This window comes from Phaseolus vulgaris, chromosome 9 (assembly GCF_000499845.2).
Source record: "Phaseolus vulgaris cultivar G19833 chromosome 9, P. vulgaris v2.0, whole genome shotgun sequence".
NCBI classification, from domain to species: domain Eukaryota; kingdom Viridiplantae; phylum Streptophyta; class Magnoliopsida; order Fabales; family Fabaceae; genus Phaseolus; species Phaseolus vulgaris.
In genome coordinates, this window is record NC_023751.2 from 21,887,957 (window position 1) to 21,906,423 (window position 18,467).

Consider the following 18,467-nt stretch of genomic DNA (forward strand, 5'->3'; position numbering starts at 1 on the left):
GATCCTTAATAGTTGAAAAAGTTAAATAAATATTCAAAATTGAAATATATCATTCAAGTTACTGTAGATTACTATTGAATCTCTAATTGCATTAGTAACTTTATTTTAATCAGTTTAGAAACTAACAGTACATGTGGTGGCGCATAACATCCTAGCCATACATATATCATTTTATAAATGATTCCCAATGTAGTTCAATGACTAATTCGCTGTGTGATTAATCACAAAGATTAACTTCATTGCAGAATTCAATTTTAGATATTTATTTATCATTTTATAATTTCAAACACTGTTATGATAATATCCCACAATCAAGACCGAGATAAGAGTTTACTCTAAATAGTTTATATATATATATATGTGTGTTATTTTTTTAATTTTACTTTACTTCATTTACCCGTAGTGCTGTAAATGGTAATGACTTGAGTAAGTTTTTTTTATATGATCTACCTTTTTGTTTTCTTTTTCTGTATACAATAGTGCTTTCTTATTTTCCTTAAAAAAAAAAAATAACAATTTTGTCGTCTTCTTTATTGCCACTCTTCTTTCCCTTCTTTTTTTCTAAGTTCAAAAATACCTTTTGAACAATACAATTCACTGTACAAAATCATATTATAAATTATAAAGTTCAGAAAATATCTTAAGTTTAAAAACACAATCTGAACTCTTAAATTCAGAAATATTCTAAATTCTAAAGTTAAAAATGTATTTTCAAACCTAAAAAATATCTTACAAAATCTAGAATTTTGAAAAATAAAATTGTATTACAAATTTTAGAATTTAAAATATATTTTCTAAGTTCAAAAATACCTTCCAAATACACTCTAGAAATCAGAATACAAAATTGTATTTAAAATACAATTCGGAAATGAAAAAAAAAACTGCACCTTTTGCCTAAGGGTAGTTCAGAAATTAAAAGATTTATAGAGGTGGAGGAAGAATTTACCTAAAAATGCCTGCGTGTATTATGGTACACAGAAGTTCATCGCAATTAAGTACCGAGAAGAATAGCATGAATTGAAAGAATAAAACGAAAAGAGAGTACATTTGAGACATTACCCTCTGCAGATTTTGATGTACGGAAGGCCATCAAATTGGCTCCCAGATCATATAACCTCCTATACATAGCTGTGTATAATATTGAAAATCCAACAATCGATTACAACAGTCTTTTGTTCTTCTCCAAGAATCTATTTCTCTCAAAGAAATAAGGTACATACTTTACAACAGCAAAACTTTTCCCTTGCAAATATTTTTCTGCAAGAGACTTCGGGAACAAAGTCAATAACCTGTTCCTGTTTGGCCCGGCGACACAATGCATTAGTGCCAATGGTGGCTAACTCATGCATCCATCTATTCTGTGATGAACCAATACCAAATATGGGCAAACTGTCATGAACAAAAGCCAAGTTAATTTTGTCTCGCATGAGACTAAAGCTATTATTAAACCATTTAAGGATTTCTCAAACTAAATGAATTTCAAGTTGATGTGAGGCCTGAGAGGAGCAAAATTTCTCAAGTTAACATCCAATTTTCTTCAGTATCACTTTAAAATAAGAATTTATACGTGAACAGCATCCTGCATTTGCTTTAAGAATTACAGATAATATTCTATGCACATTACCAATCAGATCATACCTATCACACACTCACAATAGAATTGGTGGAGGATTACTTGACAGGTATGACAGCATCTAGGTTTTTCTGAAGCACCCAACCTTTTGGGTAAACTATATTATGAGCACCCAAATGGAGATGCCAATTCATTATTTTTGAACAACCATGAGGTGAACCTTCCATTTGAGCTTCATCTTCCACCAATTGTTCTATAAAGGTGGTCTCCTGTCAAACCAAAAGTCACATGAGTTTAACAATTATAAGAATTGCTGATGATATTAAATGGCTAAAACAATATTAATTAGTAAGACCAAATGACTGTCGGAATAAAGAGATAGAATAGAAGTCATACTTGAAAACCTTCCTTCACTGTATCTAACTGTCTAATGGGATTTGAAGAAGGGCGCCGCCATAGTTTTGGATCCCACAAGATTGTGCTGTTGAATGCAAATCCAGACATATCAACATGAAATCTACGAAGTCTCTTACTTTTTTCATTTGTATGCCATCCGATCACTTGGCTTGCATTGCATACAGGACCCTCCAAAATGGCCTTGTTCTTGCTTGGCGCAAGCATGGCAACAGGCCAAGTACCAAAGCGGCTATAAAACCAGTTCAACATTAGAATGTAGGATACAAATTTACAAGAGAGAGGAAACAATTCATTATTACATGTTGCACAAGTATAAAGCCAAAAGATATGACTCAAACAAAGCTTAACATTATTAACAATTCCAAATACTTGACTTCATTCAGGTAATAGGTAGCTTTTGACCTGGCTTTTTTTATTTGGCGACTAAAATGTAGAATGGGTAGGCATCCCCAATACTAGTGGGCAGGGCACCTATGACATTTTGGGACTACCGGAAGATCTTACCTAAGAGATTACGACACAAACCCAAACCACAAACAGTTTGACCTAGTTGCAACTACTCAACTAGTTCCTAGACACCACCAAGGGATCTCTCTTAAAAGGAGGTTATTCACCAAGTAGGAAAAGTGGCTACAAATGAAGTTTAAGTAATCTCTTTTTCTAATCTTAAAGTTACTTTGTAGTTGAAGTTAAAAAGGATCTGCATAAAAGATAAAGATGCGTGGGAATTCTTTATATTTACACAAAAACTATTTTTAAACCATAAGGATGACAATAGCACCAACAAAGCTCTTTTTTGGGACAGAAGCTCGTTTATTAGTATAATTGAGGCTTTTAATTTGCTCTAACCTTGGAATGGAACTTCCACTCCCCTAAACTTTAAGTCAACAAAAAAATGAAAATGTAAAGGTAGATTTGGTTAGTTTTGGGTTTTCATTCAGTAGACATGTTTTCTCGAATGATTGCATAAACGTCACCTTACTTAGTTTCCTGTTTTCAAGACTTAGCACGCAAAAAATGGTGAAAACAAGGTTTTTGTTGTTTTCACCCTTTCCCTTATAAATTCTCGAAGACAAAAAAACAAAGACAATATAACACTACTGCTATTACGAGTAAAAGTACTCTAATAGTCTTAACACAAGAAGAAAACGACCTTAGAAATACTAGTTAAAATAATCAAATGTATAGCTCGTGCCTTCAAGAAACCACAAACCAAAAACCATTGTTTTCCATTCTACAGAAAAATTGGGACATAGCAGATTTTGGTGCAAGAATAAAATAAAGAAAAACTCAAAAAGTATATTCAAAGTTTTGTTAAGTCTATAAAAAGACAAATTGTACATTAAAAAATGTCCATTGCGGGCTTGATTAAACTTCTCACTTGTAAAAGAAAATAAGTAAAATAAATCAAATTCACAAGTTAAAATCGACTTATGCACTTTAGCTATTTTAGATACTCTCTCATCTAATTCAAAGGTTGAATCACTTGCCTTCCTAGTTCTTCCCTTATATACTGCTTATTGTGAAGTTGATATGAATTGGGCCTATATATTTTTAAAAGTAAAAGAAAGTATGAATCAACGCTACAAAAAAGGACAGTTGGATCAACTTTATTGCCAAGAGAAGCCAAATATCCTAAAACTAAATATACAAATATAGTAGTGTAATTATTTAAATCCAACCTAGACAAAATAAGAGTAATTTCTCAAATGTGTTCCCCAAAACACAGTAGACCCCAAGAATGGAACCCCAAAGTCCGTTCCCTCGGTTAACCACCAAAGTCAATCATATTTCAATTATCTAAATTGATGTTTTACATTAAGCGAAACCTAAAAGCAAATGCTACCAAAAAGCAGGCGTGCCAACCGCTAAGAGCCAGTGATAAGTAACTTGACGCAACTAACATACAAGAGGTAAAAACTCAGTTTCAAACTAGCAACAACTAACACTCAAATGCAAGTTAACACGGATCAGATGCAAATTGCAAAATGCAAACCCATCACTACGAGACCAACTAATTAGAGTGCCGAAGGAAATTAAAAAAAAAAAAAAAACAGTAGTCCAATCAACTAGAAGAAAGTAAGCACCTGATGTCTCTCAAGGAGTCAAACAACTCAAGAGAATACACATTATCATCGTCCGCAAAGTAAACAATCCCATCGAGCCTATGACGCTCAATGTGTTCCAACGCTGTGTTTCTCTGATGAACCCCCCTGTCCTTCACATCCGTCAAATTCTTATTGCACACTAAATGTCTATACATAACGCCCGTCTTCCTCAGTACCTCCGCCGTCTCCATCGATGCCGCCTTCATCTCCACCACAATCCACACCACTGGCGGCGGCACCAGCCGCAGCACCTGTCCCAACCGGTTCAGGAAATACGCCTGAAAGGCGCGGTCGTACGTCGGTGTCACCAAAATCAGCGGCTTCCTCGGCACAAAATCGAACCTAACGCTCTGTCTCTCCCTCTCCGCGCTTAGGCTTACCGGATCGATCACGAAACCCTCCTCGACACGATTCCGCAGAACGCGATCTTCCTGGAGCAGCTGCTGCGCGTTGTTCGCCTGCGGCAGCGGCGGCTTCATTTCGTTCGACCGAATGTCCTCCGCCATGTGGCCAAACGGGAACATGCCTAGCAAGAACCCTACGAAGAAGCACAGCACGCACCTGAACGCCGCCCGTCTCCACTTCCCTTTCCGACCGTGCCGGCGAGTGAACACGCCGCCGACGAGTTGCTGGAACGCCGCTGCAAGCGCCGGCAGCGGCGACGAGTACTTGGCGTTCGCGGAGGAGAGCTTATGCGTCGGAGAGGACACCGGAAACGAACCATTTAGGTACTGGCGATCGGGATACGCCGGCGAAAGAGTCCGCCGAAACGAAGCCATTAATTTAATGTCGACGCGTAAAAATTGAAAAAAAGAAAAGCAAAAAGAATTTATGGCGGTAACTGAAATTGAAAAAGCACTACATGACGGAGGGAAAGGTAAGGATTAGAGGTTGAAAAGAATGGGAGAAAGATCCAGAAGTCTATGAGATTAGGAACTGAATTAGATAAAGTGTTTGAAGAGAGAATTTGGTGAAGCCAGAAAGAGCGAGACCAGAGATCTATCATTATTAATTTAAGAGCCCCCATATGTTGACACTGGCTATGCACTAACACATATTTGACAAACATCCACGTGGTATGATCCACCTGGCATGAGCTGGCAGAGTCAGAATGAAGTAGATGACATGGCATGTGATTTGGCAATTTTTTACCTCTTTTTCCATTTTCGTGCGCTCATTTTTATGTCACTGTGACCTCTCTTTATGTTTTCATTTTTGTTGTCATTATTCCTTTTGTGGAGTTTGTAGTGGTTCTCCTGGTATTGTTGCATTTTTTTGTGTGTTGTGTTTTGTTCTTTTTTATTGGTGTGCTTCTGGTTTGGTTTTTGTGTTGGTGTTGTCTTTGTGAGTATTTGTGCTTGTGTTTTCTTTCGGTCAGTGTGTGTTGAGTGGTTATGATAGGGTTCTTAAGTTAGTTAAGAACTAACTAAGGATGAAATGAGTTGTATAATTATTTTTGTTTTCTTTTCCTTGCTTGTTTTGCCCCTTTTAGGTTTTATATATGTTACTTAATTATGTCAAGATAAACATACTTCTTTCTTTATTATGGAATTAATGTTTCTTTAATTAAGTGATTCCTGTGAAGGGATCTTTGCTCCCTTTGATCTATGTCAGATCTTAGTTCCTATATATGCTTAATTAATTTCTTGTTTATTTGTCTAAAATATAAGGATTTGGGACATAGGAGAGAAAGATTAACCTAAGAACCATATTTTGTTGGTTGCCACAAAAAATATATCATCATATGCGCTTGCTCCATAACCTGCTTCTCGTTTTGAAAAGTTTCGTATGGTTAGTGTGATCTTAATCAGTTTAGCTAGCATTTTTCGCAAATAATGATCAGAATACATAAGGTAGTATCTGTAACGAAAAGATTGCCAAAGTTTTCTTCATAAACAAAGTTCTTTGGCAATTAAATAAGTCACTATTTGTATTGTGTAAAAAGGTAGAAGCTAGAATGTGAAGTGTAGTATTGAAGTTGAACAGAAGATGCTAAAAATTTATAAGTTGAACTATTGTGCATCTCTGAAAGTAATTTTGAATGTATGAGTTAATTTTATGCAAATGGAGTTAATTAAAATGTACATCAAACAAAAATTGAAGAGGGGACATTCCTCTATGTGACTTAACCATAGTGTTTTGCTACAGGACGTAAGATTATATATATATATATATATAGAGAGAGAGAGAGAGAGAGAGTCTATATAGGATAGCGAAAATATTTTCTCAACACTGCCTTGGCCTTACACACTCTTGAATTTGCTGACTTTGTGTTTTGTGTATGACAGGTTTGTTTTTAAAACAAAAGATGGAAAAACAATATGTTGTGAATGTTAACGAAGTGAATATATGTTGGTCTGAATAGGTATATATTTTTTTGTATGATTTTGTATACAAAGTAATTAGTTTATTGTTTATAATTGCAGATTTGGGTGAGGCACAAAGTACATACAAAACATATCATTGAGATTAATAGTATGTTATCTTCCTCCCAACGTAACAGAATTGAAAGTACACCATTTAAATGGATGTTTGGATTAGAACAACCATTAATTATTTAAAGTACTATTTTAAGGAAATTGGTTAGTTGGTGGTCAATTGAGGACAAATGTTTTAAGATAAGGCAACATCTAGTGTCATTTAGTCCTTTTGATGTTTGTATTTTTTTGGGATTGAGAATTATTGGTAAAAATGTTAAGTTAGAAGACATTGAGGGGGGCTTGGTTAAAAAATTATTTGCTGGGGAGGAGATCACAATAGTTGTCATTGTACAAGAAGTTGAAGGAAAGTAAAATAAGAAAAAAAACATGTTAATGTATTTTGTATACGGTATATATTGCTTGGGTTTGCTATTTTTTATTTTCCCCAAACATCTAGGTGTTCTAGTAGTTTTATGTTGAGATTTAGATAATTTAGATGAATTGAATTTGTATAATTGGAATGAAGCCGTGCACGAGTGAGTTGTTAGGAGTTTACAACGGACTTATGAAATTTTCAACCTCCAAAAGAATTCAGTCGAACTACATTTGGTTGGTTGTGTTACTGTGTTACAGATTAGTTTAAGTACTTTTTGAATATTTCAATTTGGACAAGTGTTGTATTTTTTAAACTGAAGAAGTAATTGATAATTGATTTGAGATAGTTCATCCTTTCACCATTGGTTGGCCCCATCAACCTAACAAAAGTAACCACTTATAATGACACGGGTAACCAATTATGCTTGTCCTAGTGGATGTGTACATATTTTGGTATGCCCTAAGCAGGTTAGCAGGATTTTTTGTGCATGTTCTTGAATTCACACCATACACAATATGTAAGGACGTGGATGTAAGGTTGGTGAAGTTGGAACTGCATTCCTTTGGCCAAGAGGTAGCAATGTGCAAAAACCTGTGCCTAGGTAACGACTTTTGGTAGGGTGGGTATCCAATTTTGGCATGGTTCATTGTGGTTACCTGAAAACGATTGTCATTACCAAATTCGATGTAATTGAGGAGTTAGAGTGACTTTGTTCATGTTGTGGGGGTCATGCAAAAGTAATTTTTAAGTCATTTCAGATAGTACATCTTATCACCGCTAGTTGTCCAAAAACTTAATAGAAGTGACCACTTATAGTGACACGGGTAACCAATTTTTCTTGTCCCAGTGGATGTGTTCACATTTTGGTATGCCTTAAGCAAGTTAGCATGAATTTTTTACATGTTCTTGAATTCACATTATACACAGTATGTAAGGACGTGAGCGTAAGGTTGGAGAAGTTGAAACTGCATTCCTTTGTCTAAGAGGTAGTAGTGTGCAAAAACTTGTACCTGAGTTACTTTTGGTAGGATGGATATCCAATTTTGGCATGGTTCATTGTGCTTACCTGAAAACGGTTGTCATTACTAAATTCTATGTAATTGAGCAGTTAGGGTGACCTTGTTCATGTTGTGGGGGTCACACAAAAGTAATTGTTAAGTTATTTGAGATCATACTTCCTGCCACCACTGGTTGGCCAAAAACCTAATAGAAATGACGACTTACAATCACATAGGTAACTAGTTCTGGTTGTTAGTGGTTTCTCTCTAAACATACATTTTGCTCTGTTAGAAATTGTTGCATTTTTCTCAAGAGTGATCTTGTTTAGACCAAACACTTTTCGCTTTGACGAAACTTCTTCCCTTAAAATCATGAGTGTTTTTGCTTAAACCAAATTTTTGTCCTTGAAGCGAAAAATTGACTTTTTCAATGTACTTCATTTCGGCCATTTTTTCGTTGGAATGGATGAACAATTCCACTGCAGTGAAAATATTCCTTTTTAAGTCAATGATTTCACTATAACCACACATATTTCGCTCCGTTGTAAATTGATGCATTTTGCCCATGAGTGATTTCGCTCAGACTAGAACTCATATTGTGAAACATTCTTTGGGTTATCGGTTCCAAATGGTTTGTGGGGTGTCCATGTCAGTGGTGATAAAGGGAAGGGAAACATATATCTTCAGTAGAGACAAGTGAAATGAAATAAGGTAAGAGTTGTGTTCAATTAGGAACTTGAATATCTTAAATTATTCAAAATATATTTAATTATTATATAAATAAATTATGAATTATATCATTTTAATTTAAAAAAATTAAAAGCTCTAAAAAATGTGTTACAAAAATATAAAAAATTGCTAAATATACTATCAAAGGTTGACTTCACTAAAAATTGAAAAAAAAAATCACAAATACACCATTTGGGTGAGAGAAAAAAATTATGTTTTAAACTAGTTGTTTTTACAAAATAATTTACCGAATAACATGTATTTTTTTTTAAATTTATTCATTTGTGTAATTTTCAATCAAAATTACATCAGTTTTATAAAAAAAACCTCATATTAAGTAGATGTGAAAACTCGGGAGCTATTTAAGACAGAAAAAAATTGGTTGAAAATCAGTTAATAGGCGTTCAACAATATAAAACAAAATTATCATTTTAGGTTTCTTACTTGAAATTAAAAAATAAAGTATTTGACATCCTTTTTCAATAAATTTATTATTTAAAAAAAATATTACTATGTATTCTTACTCCTTAAATCTAATTATTGTAAAAAATTTAACATTTATGAGTATTTTAAATGTTAAAAACTTATAAAATATATTATATTATTCTATTAAACCACATTTTAATACAATCGTTAGTATAGAATCAAAATGACTATAATAACATATTACGAAGTGAACTTTAATCAATCCCATAAACCGGTTCATGAGGTGAGGTTTGCACCCACTTATATATAATGAATTGTCCTCATCTCTAATCTATATGGGATTTCTATCAATTTACCCAATGATCTTGAATTTTATGTTTTCACTACTGTACCATGATTTTTAAAAAAGATAACTTCAAACATTGTGTTTGATACAATAATAATTAGAAAAATATCACATAATAAAAAAATTAATTTTATTCTTAGACAATAAAAAGACATTCACCATAAATGATAAGAAACCAAATTATATTTATAACAAAGTAAGAAACTTTTTTTAGAAGAAAAGACTTAATTAATTATGAACATTATGATTCTGATAATAGATAATTATTACCAAAAATATTTATACAGTTTAAAAAATAAGAATAATTTGTTGTTCTCTTTGACATTTTTATTTAATCATACTGAATGATTTAATAAATATAATATATATTTTTTGATGTAATCAAGATATTATATAAAGATGAAATATTATTTGATAAATATTTCTATATCATTTTTTAATTAAATAATTTTATATAAATTTATTTTTTTAATAAAATAAATAATTGAATAATTTGTAATTTTGAAATAATTAAATATTATTTCTTTTAAAAGATATGAATATTATTTGGTAATTTTCTTTAGTGTTATCTTTTAATTAGACAATTTTATTTTTTAAGAAATAAAAAATAACTAAATAAAAAAAAATATTTATTTTTTAAAGTAAAAGAAATAATTAAATATTTTTCTTATATTTTAAAATAACAGAATAATTTATCTTCTTAAAAATAATAACTATTAAATTTTTCTAATACTATTTTTACAATATTATATACATATGTATATTAAAATTAAAAACCTATAAAAATAATAAATTAATAAAACTTAAAAATAATAACTATTTAATTTTCTAATACTATTTTTTACAATAGTATATATATTTTTACAATAGTATATATATTTTTACAATATTAAAGTAATAAAATTATATATATATGATATTTCAATGTAACAAAAATGTGAATAAGTAATAATAATATTATTAATATTAAAGGTTTTATAGATTAGGAAGAGGGAATAGCCAACCATACTCGTCCTTGTTTTCCAGTTTTTTTATCTATCCACGTACAGAGAGTAGAAAACCCCAAAACCCTAGAATTTGAGAATCGCCGGAGAAGAAGGAGTCATGGACTTTGACGAGTACGAGTACTTGGAGAAGACAGTGGAGGAACAAGAGGACCGTGACTCAAGCAGGAAGAAGAAAGAGACTGAAAGGAGCTACAGGAAGCGCGATGGGATCGACGACGGCTCCGAGGAGAGGAAGAACAAGAGGTCAAGGGGAGACGACGAGAATGGCTCTAAGAAGGATAGAGATCGCGAAGAGCGCGACAGAAGTAGCAGGGATAGAGATAGAGATAGAGATAGAGACAGAGATGGCGAGAGAAGTAGCAGGGACAGGAACAGAGACAGAGATAGAGATAGGGAAAAGGAGGGAGACAAGGAGAGGGATCGGAGGGACAGAGACAAAGAGAGGGAGAAGAGGGAGAAAGAGAGGGAAAGGGACAGAGATAGGGAAGGAGAAAGAGACAGAGATAGAGACCGAAGGGACAAAGAACGGGAAGAGAGAGAGAGGTCTCGGAGGAGCAGGAGTCGTTCTGAGCGAGATAGAGAAAGAGATACGAGGGAACGGGATTTCGACACCAGAGATACGAGGGAACGGGATTTCGACACCAGAGATACGAGGGAACGGGATTTCGACACCAGAGATACCAGGGAACGGGCTTTCGACACCAGAGATACCAGGTAATGCTCCTAATTTTCCTTCTTTTTTGCCAATTCTGATTTTAATTTATAGCTCTGGTATGAATTAAATAGACAAGAAAGTAATTAAATCACAAGATAATATAGTTGCTTGTGATTAACTTCATACCTCCTGTTGACGGTCTACCATCCAAGCCATTTTACTTTAAAAGAATGGATGGGACAGGGAAATTAAGAGTACTATTTGGTTTCAGGAAGTACAAAAACTTTTATGTGGAGTCAAGTTGAGTTTTGTCAATTTTTTAGCACTAATTTAATTTATTTTTTATTGTTCTTTGTATCATTCGTGAGGGAGGTCTTTTTGTAGTCAGATGTCTTCCATCCGGGATGTAGATTTAAATTTTCTACATCATCGCTAATGTTGATATTGGGTTTTTCTTAAGGGATAAACTCAACAGTGTGCTATAGTGGGGAAGTTTTAGTCTGATATGGGATTTAAATAGCGGTGTGATTTTAAATAGCAACCATTTTCATGTGTTATATTGGTGCTACCATGATATAGACTTTTTACCCCAGAAACAATGCTGTTTAGGATTTTTGGGGTGAAATTGTGATTTCTGCCCATTTTGTAATGCTTTTCTTGCTTCATATACATAGTAAGATTTTAAACCCGTCTTCCTTTACTACTCCACAAAAAGCTTACCTTTGTTTTAACCCATGTTTCTTCACAGTTTACAGGACTATCTTTCCCCCTTGTCCATGCTTTCTGTTTCTTTATACTTCCTAGTTCACATTCTGCTAGTTTTATCTAATTTGTTGTGAGTTTTTTTAATATCAATTCCACTGTTATCTCCCATTTTTCACTTTAGATGGTTAATGGTGACTGTGTGGTAGACGGTGACTTATTATTTGTCATTGATTTCTTTAATTTTGTATTGTTTTGGTTTTTGAATACGAGGAGTATAATTTATGTAGTTTGTATTATAGTATTTAAAATAGAAACCTTCCTGCTACAGTGCCCTGCTACTTTAAATTGAAAAATATGGGGATAAATATTGAGGTACACATAGAACCCCCCTGGAAATGTCTTTGACAAATTTATGAGGGAAAATAAAATCCAGAACAGGAGGCACTGGTATATACGAATTTTATAGGATTGAATGCTACTTTGGACTGTTATATTAACATTATACTTTGGAATAATGGCTACAGTTAAGAGATTGAGACATTACTCCCTCTCAAGATTAGGTGCTGTTTGGGACTCTAATATTAGCAATGTACGTTTGGATTTGTGCCACAAATTATTCAATCTGAATATTAGGTTTAAGTTTGATGTACTACTCTATACATATACAAAATTTTATTTTCAATTGCAGGAGATTTAGGGACAAGAAAGATGCGGCGGAGCCTGAGGCAGATCCAGAAAGGGACCAGAGGACTGTTTTTGCATACCAGGTTGATTGATTGACCCATTTTTGTTATAAATATTAAAAGACCTGATTTGCTTGGGATTTGATATTCCTTTCTAATTAATGGCTATTTGGTATATGATGATTACAGATGCCCTTAAAGGCGACAGAGAGGGATGTTTATGAATTCTTCTCAAAAGCTGGCAAGGTCAGTAAGCGTTAATTTTTGCACACACATATGTACTTTCTGTGCATGTGTGGTGAGTGAAATTGTGGTTATGGCATTATTTTTAACAACTAGATGCAGTTTTTTGATGCTCTGAGTTTAATGTCTTACATCTATGTGATAGTTCCTCTATTTACCTCGAGTATTCCTTATTTTCAGGTAAGGGATGTCCGTCTAATCATGGATAGGAACTCAAGACGATCTAAAGGAGTTGGGTATGCACTCTCTCATAGAATAGTTTATTCTTCATGTGCATGCACAATTGTGGTATTAGGATATCAACTTTCAAGAATCATGTTTAACTGTATTCTTAAATGGACTAGCAATGCGATAATGATGAGGGATGATGGGAATACCTTGCACTCATGTTTAATCAATTCATGCTGCGTACTCAAGGTAGATGACATAATCCCGGTTTTCTTTTTGGTCCTTTTCCCAATTTTCTTCCTCTGCATTTCTGATATGCATGCAGTGAGGATTTCTTTCGTTTGTTGTTGAGCCTTTTCAGTTTATATCTCTTGAACTGGTTATTTCATATTTCTCGACGATGTTGGACATTTCTTCTATGTTCATTTTATTCCTTTTTTGGGGATAGGTGATGGCAGTGGGTGTCAAAATGATTTCTTCTCCAGGCCAGCTTTAATTTAGCTCCCTTTCATAGCATTTGATTTGCTTGAATGCACATATATAAGTAAAGAAGAGTTGCTGCTTGCTGGTTACTATCCTCCCCTTCTTAGTGGTTCCCCACGGTTTTTTGTTTCTGACATGTGTCTTGTTCTCTCTTGATTGAAATATATGCTTTAGTTTTGTATTTTTATTACAGCAGGCTAACATTTTCTTCACATGAGTCAGATGCATCGAAAGATACCCCCAGTTTGAGTCGTGTGAACTAGAGTTTTTGTTTCCCTACATCTTTACTGTATGCTTTTAAGTTTTGTTTGAACTCTTTGTATTTTGTAGTTCTGAAAACATGATGTAAGTTCTTAATGAGGCTGCAGGTACATTGAATTTTATGATGCAATGTCAGTGCCAATGGCAATTGCTCTCTCAGGCCAACTTCTTCTGGGACAACCTGTAATGGTCAAACCTTCTGAGGCTGAAAAGAACCTTGTCCAATCTAATGCTACCAGTGGAGCTGCTGGGATAGTAGGACCATATGGAGCTGTGGACAGGAAACTGTATGTGGGGAACCTTCACTTCAATATGTCAGAGAGTCAATTGAGAGAGGTATTTGGCTTTGACTATGTTGTGAATATGACATGAATTTTCATTACTGCCAGTCATGATTGGGAATATGATAGTGGAGATCCAAACACTGATTTTATTTAAATAAAACCTAAAGAACAAGTGAACTAAGAACTGCTAAACTTGCTTAGTGCAATGTAGTCTGCTGTCAGACATTAATCAAAATAATTTGATAATTTGTCATTTATAAGCTTTTGACATATTTTTTCTATAGATTTTTGAGCCATTTGGTCCAGTGGAGCTTGTGCAACTGCCTCTTGACTTGGAGACGGGACATTGCAAGGGCTTTGGGTTTGTTCAAGTTCGTTACTAACGCTTAACTTCAAGAATTGTTGTTTCCAATAATAATGACGTTACTTATCTCTTTTGTATATTTATTCTTGAACAGTTTGCCCATCTTGAGCATGCCAAGGCTGCTCAGAGTTTAAATGGAAAGCTGGAAATTGCTGGCAGGACTATAAAGGTACACATGTTTTTGTGCGGATCTATTTGTTTTTCTCCCATTGCTTGTCCTTGAGTTTGTAATTAATGTTGTTTGTGGAACACAGGTTTCATCTGTAACAGATCATGTTGGAAACCAAGATACAACTGCAAAATCTGCAGACTTTGATGATGATGAAGGTGGATTGGTGAGTGTTCAGTTGAAAAAAAACAAAAATGGGTTCTACAGAAAATTTGTAATTACATTTCTCATTGTATTTGTATGGATTATTTCGGGTTTTTTCCAGTTTGTTTGTCTCGATTGACCAGAACTTCTGTTTGTTTCAGTAACACTTTAGCAACTAATAATTCTAGCTTTAAATATTTTCACAGATAGATAACTGGATTGTTGCTATTTGATAGATAGCTGCATTGGAGCTTTATTTCAATTGAGTGTCCATTTTTATTGTTTTACTGAGTGAATGGCGTTTAGGAGTGAGAAGGCATTACAAATTGTTGATGTCAAACAAATTAAATACCGATTGATGTGTTACTAGTTGTGCCTGGTTTTGCATATTCACTAGGCGTATAAATTAGGTGCTTCCATGTCCCTACCATTTCCCTGATCTGGATCAAAATCTGAAGTTTCAAAATTTTATTTTGTGCTTTCACCTATTCTGCACCAAGAAACTGCATTTTTGTTTCTTTTCTTTGTTGGATTCTCGGACATGGTTTGGTGGTTAAGAAAACTGGGTGAAAAATGCCTACTTTAATGTGTTTTTTGTAATGAGTTTGTCGCTGATTTATTATGCATTTTTTGATATACAGGCTTTAAATGCCCAATCAAGAGCATTGCTTATGCAGAAACTGGACCGCTCTGGCATTGCAGCAAGGTTTGTTTAAATATTTTCTTCTACCATATTCTGTAAACTTATTCATTTTCTTAACATATTCCAAACACTGCAGCATTGGTCTTCCTGTTGGGAATGGGTCAGCTCCTGCTCAACAGGCTATGATGCCTATTGGTAATCCAGGCGTAATACCAGCATCAACTGTCCCGATGCAAGTTGTGCCTACCCCAGTGATTGAACCTGTTGGAAACCCCAGTGAGTGTCTACTGTTGAAGAATATGTTTGATCCAAACACTGAGGTGAGAATTAACTGATTGATTACAATTAGCCTCTGCTATTTTCATTTAAAAAGTACTAATATCAAATATTTCAAGATGCAGACAGAGCCAGATTTTGATCTAGACATTAAAGAGGATGTGGAAGAAGAGTGTTCCAAATATGGACGGGTGAAGCATATTTATGTTGACAAGTATGTTTATGAACGCGTAGAACTTGTCCATAAATGATCCATTGTTTCTTTTATTTTATTTTTCCCACACATATGCTTTGTGTGTAGTTACTATTTTATAATTGATTAATCTTTTATGCAGAAGAAGTACAGGTTTTGTGTATTTGCAGTTTGAAACAGTCGAAGCAGCTAGTGCTGCCCAACGTGCAATGCACACAAGGTGGTTTGCAGGAAGAATGATTTCTGCTATCTATATGGTATTCATCTATTCACTTTGTCTTGAATTACCTGCTGAATTTGTTTCTTCAGATTTATAATTTTAAAACAATACTGTGAGGATTGTGCTGATTTTAACTGTCTTGTATGGAGGGTTTGTGTCTGTAAACTGGTCATTTGTCTGATGAATTTTTTTAACTGGGGAGATTAATATGAATGTATTTACAAAACAAGGGGTACTAGTGTTACTTAAATCACATGGGGTGGGATGGCTGGTAATCTGCTTTGTAATAGATTAACGCTTGATTGACTTAATAGGTGCCTTCACCTGAAGGGTCGGGGAATGTTTTGATCTGATAAGTAGTGGGAGTTGAACGAACCCTTCTGACAATACTTTTACTGATTGATGGTGCATATTTGTGCATTCCTTATTACTACACTCATCAATGGGAAAGAATTATTTCCAGGTACATTTTTCCTGTCTTAGAAAGTGAACTTCAAGTCTAACTCAACATCACAAAACTAACTCCAACTTCACTAAACTACCTTTTAAGATAAAGTTTGTATTTATTTATATATTATAACTTGATCATAGCTTTAGTTGATGTAGGATTTTTAACACATCCCATAGTGTTGAGGACTGGACTTATCAAGTGAGAGACTAAATATTTGTAGATAGTTTGATCACAGGTGACATGATATGCCTGATACACTTTGTTAGGATATTTTCTAATGCCATTTTAAAAGTGAACTTGACCTTGCAAAATGGGTTTGAAAGGTGAAATTTAGGTATTATACTTTTATATATTATAATGTAACACTGAAAGAGATCTAGAACCTTAAATTTTGTTGATAAAATATATTTTTATATATAATAATGTTTTTTAATGAGAGGATCCTTATCCTGTCTCAATCTCGTTAATGTATATTTTTCTCCCTCTGTTTTTTGTATGGCAGCTGAGCCAACAAGATGGGGTTTATGTAGGAAACTTTGAAGTGAATTGTGTGAAGATTGAGATATGTATTTCATTGACATTGCCTTGCATGTGAGATATTATTGGGTGGAGTTTTCTAGGAGATGGGCGCTTAATACACTGTGCCTTACTGAACATTTGTGCAGAATGATTTACGTAGTGGGTTAAATTAACTTCAAATGCCATTATATGTGCAAAGTGTGTGTAATATCGGTGTGCATAAATTGATTATCCAATAGCAAGCTTGTGGTTTTGCTGCATCACTTTTCTTTTTAGTGGATCTTAAGAATACTTGTTTTTGTTTTGCAGCAACCTCAGATTTACGATGCCAAGTTTAAAGGGGACGACGCTTGAAGAAGTGCTTATACACACACCTTTTAGTTCTCGAACAGTTTGCATATTTTTCTCACAGTAGTTCCTAGAAATTGAGTTTAGTTTATAAATTTTGATTCATGACTTGTACTATTAGATGTATGGTTACAGAAATTCTACTGTCCAGGTGGTGTGATATTCATGACCAGTTATTTGATCTCAATGTATTCAATTTTAACCGCAGGTCCCTTCTGTGTTTATTTCTTGGTTACTACTAGTGCTTTTGCCGAACTCCAAAGTAGTGAATTTGTAAGATACTGAGGGTGGTAACATGGATTCAGCTTTTAACTGTTACCATAGTTTTAAAATCCTTAACGGTTTCAATGATCCGTTGACTATAAAAACTGGCTCATCTTATAACTGGTATATAGGTATATTGTCATACTTTTTTTTAAACCATTTACATTTACATTTACATTTTTTATTTCTCTTTTACAATTTTTATTTATTTTATTATATAAGTATTTAAAGATGTGCTCCAAGTAGGACATGGTTTTAAAAATGGTATAAGGGCTTCTCCATTCCATAACTACAACTATAAGGTGTAAGTTTTATAAGATCTTATTAAAGTACACTAACATGACATAAGATTTTAAAAGTCAGGGCACAATAAAGTTTACAAAAAGTAAATTAAAATATCATATAATAATTCTTATAATGGAAATTATCTAAGAAATCAAATTTGACCTAACATTCATCAATAAAGTATTATTGTTCATCTACAAAAAGAATAAGAAAATTGACTTTTGAATCGTTCAAAATGTTGAATCTGGTATTAAATATTTTTAAAATGACTCAATGTGGTATCTTCTATTAGATTGTCCTTAACGACATTAACTGGATGATGAGTTGGCACATAAAGTGGTACACATGACAATTATTTTTTGAACATTTGTACAATAGGGTGAGATTTGCCCCACAACGAGAATAACAGGTTCACCAAACCTTGAGGACCCACAAGAGAAATCAACGAGTTTAACAAGGGTTCTTTTCCTCACCTCTTTCTCCAACGTGTTCTTACCAAATCAAACAACGCACAACACATGCTCAACTAAGTCATGCAAAGGTTCATCTTTTCCAAGCCCAAAACATCCTTGAATAGCACCAAAGGTTTTATTACTGACACCATGCTCGCTGAAAAATTACGGACGAGAATGTCCATTTTGTAGCTTTCAAAGCGACGAAAAATTTCACATCACCAGGGCGACATGGAAGGTGAAAGTGGTAAACTTTG

At 33.9% G+C, this 18,467-nt stretch overlaps 2 protein-coding genes across 4 annotated transcripts; one reads left to right on the forward strand and one right to left on the reverse strand.

Moving 5' to 3' along the window:
* Positions 1 to 1,026: 1,026 nt before the first annotated feature.
* LOC137820945 (probable beta-1,4-xylosyltransferase IRX9H) lies at positions 1,027 to 5,130 on the reverse strand. Of its 2 annotated transcripts, none has more exons than XM_068625295.1 (4): positions 4,078 to 5,130; positions 1,970 to 2,219; positions 1,639 to 1,842; positions 1,027 to 1,389 (listed from the first exon to the last, which is right to left on the reverse strand). In XM_068625295.1, the coding sequence occupies exons 1-3, from the start codon at positions 4,875 to 4,877 to the stop codon at positions 1,672 to 1,674; spliced, it is 1,221 nt and encodes a 406-aa protein (XP_068481396.1). In that variant the 5' UTR covers positions 4,878 to 5,130; the 3' UTR covers positions 1,027 to 1,389; positions 1,639 to 1,671. The 2 variants fall into 2 exon arrangements, with proteins under 2 accessions (XP_068481396.1, XP_068481397.1); XM_068625296.1 differs by having other exon boundaries at positions 1,654 to 1,842; positions 4,078 to 5,125.
* Positions 5,131 to 10,370: 5,240 nt separating this feature from the next.
* LOC137821616 (uncharacterized) lies at positions 10,371 to 17,416 on the forward strand. Of its 2 annotated transcripts, XR_011082851.1 has the most exons (14): positions 10,379 to 11,114; positions 12,449 to 12,527; positions 12,633 to 12,689; positions 12,867 to 12,922; positions 13,706 to 13,934; positions 14,167 to 14,253; positions 14,341 to 14,415; positions 14,501 to 14,581; positions 15,201 to 15,265; positions 15,339 to 15,522; positions 15,604 to 15,692; positions 15,814 to 15,928; positions 16,206 to 16,354; positions 17,171 to 17,416. XR_011082851.1 is itself a non-coding variant. In XM_068626297.1 (13 exons), exons 1-13 carry the CDS (start codon positions 10,498 to 10,500, stop codon positions 17,213 to 17,215), a joined length of 1,779 nt encoding a protein of 592 aa, XP_068482398.1. In that variant the 5' UTR covers positions 10,371 to 10,497; the 3' UTR covers positions 17,216 to 17,416. The 2 variants fall into 2 exon arrangements, 1 of the variants encoding a protein (XP_068482398.1); XM_068626297.1 differs by lacking the exon at positions 16,206 to 16,354 and having other exon boundaries at positions 10,371 to 11,114.
* The last annotated feature ends 1,051 nt before the right edge of the window (positions 17,417 to 18,467 follow it).

Excerpts from the sequence above, each read along its gene's own strand:
- LOC137820945 (XM_068625295.1), bottom strand. The coding sequence starts at position 4,877 with ATGGCTTCGTTTCGGCGGACTCTTTCGCCGGCGTATCCCGATCGCCAG. Across the intron at positions 2,220-4,077 it reads GACTCCTTGAGAGACATCAG|CCGCTTTGGTACTTGGCCTG; the intron begins GTGCTTACTTTC and ends CTGGTTTTATAG. Across the intron at positions 1,843-1,969 it reads CAGTGAAGGAAGGTTTTCAA|GAGACCACCTTTATAGAACA; the intron begins GTATGACTTCTA and ends TTGGTTTGACAG.
- LOC137821616 (XM_068626297.1), top strand. The coding sequence starts at position 10,498 with ATGGACTTTGACGAGTACGAGTACTTGGAGAAGACAGTGGAGGAACAA. Across the intron at positions 12,690-12,866 it reads TCTTCTCAAAAGCTGGCAAG|GTAAGGGATGTCCGTCTAAT; the intron begins GTCAGTAAGCGT and ends CCTTATTTTCAG. Across the intron at positions 14,416-14,500 it reads TTGCTGGCAGGACTATAAAG|GTTTCATCTGTAACAGATCA; the intron begins GTACACATGTTT and ends TGTGGAACACAG.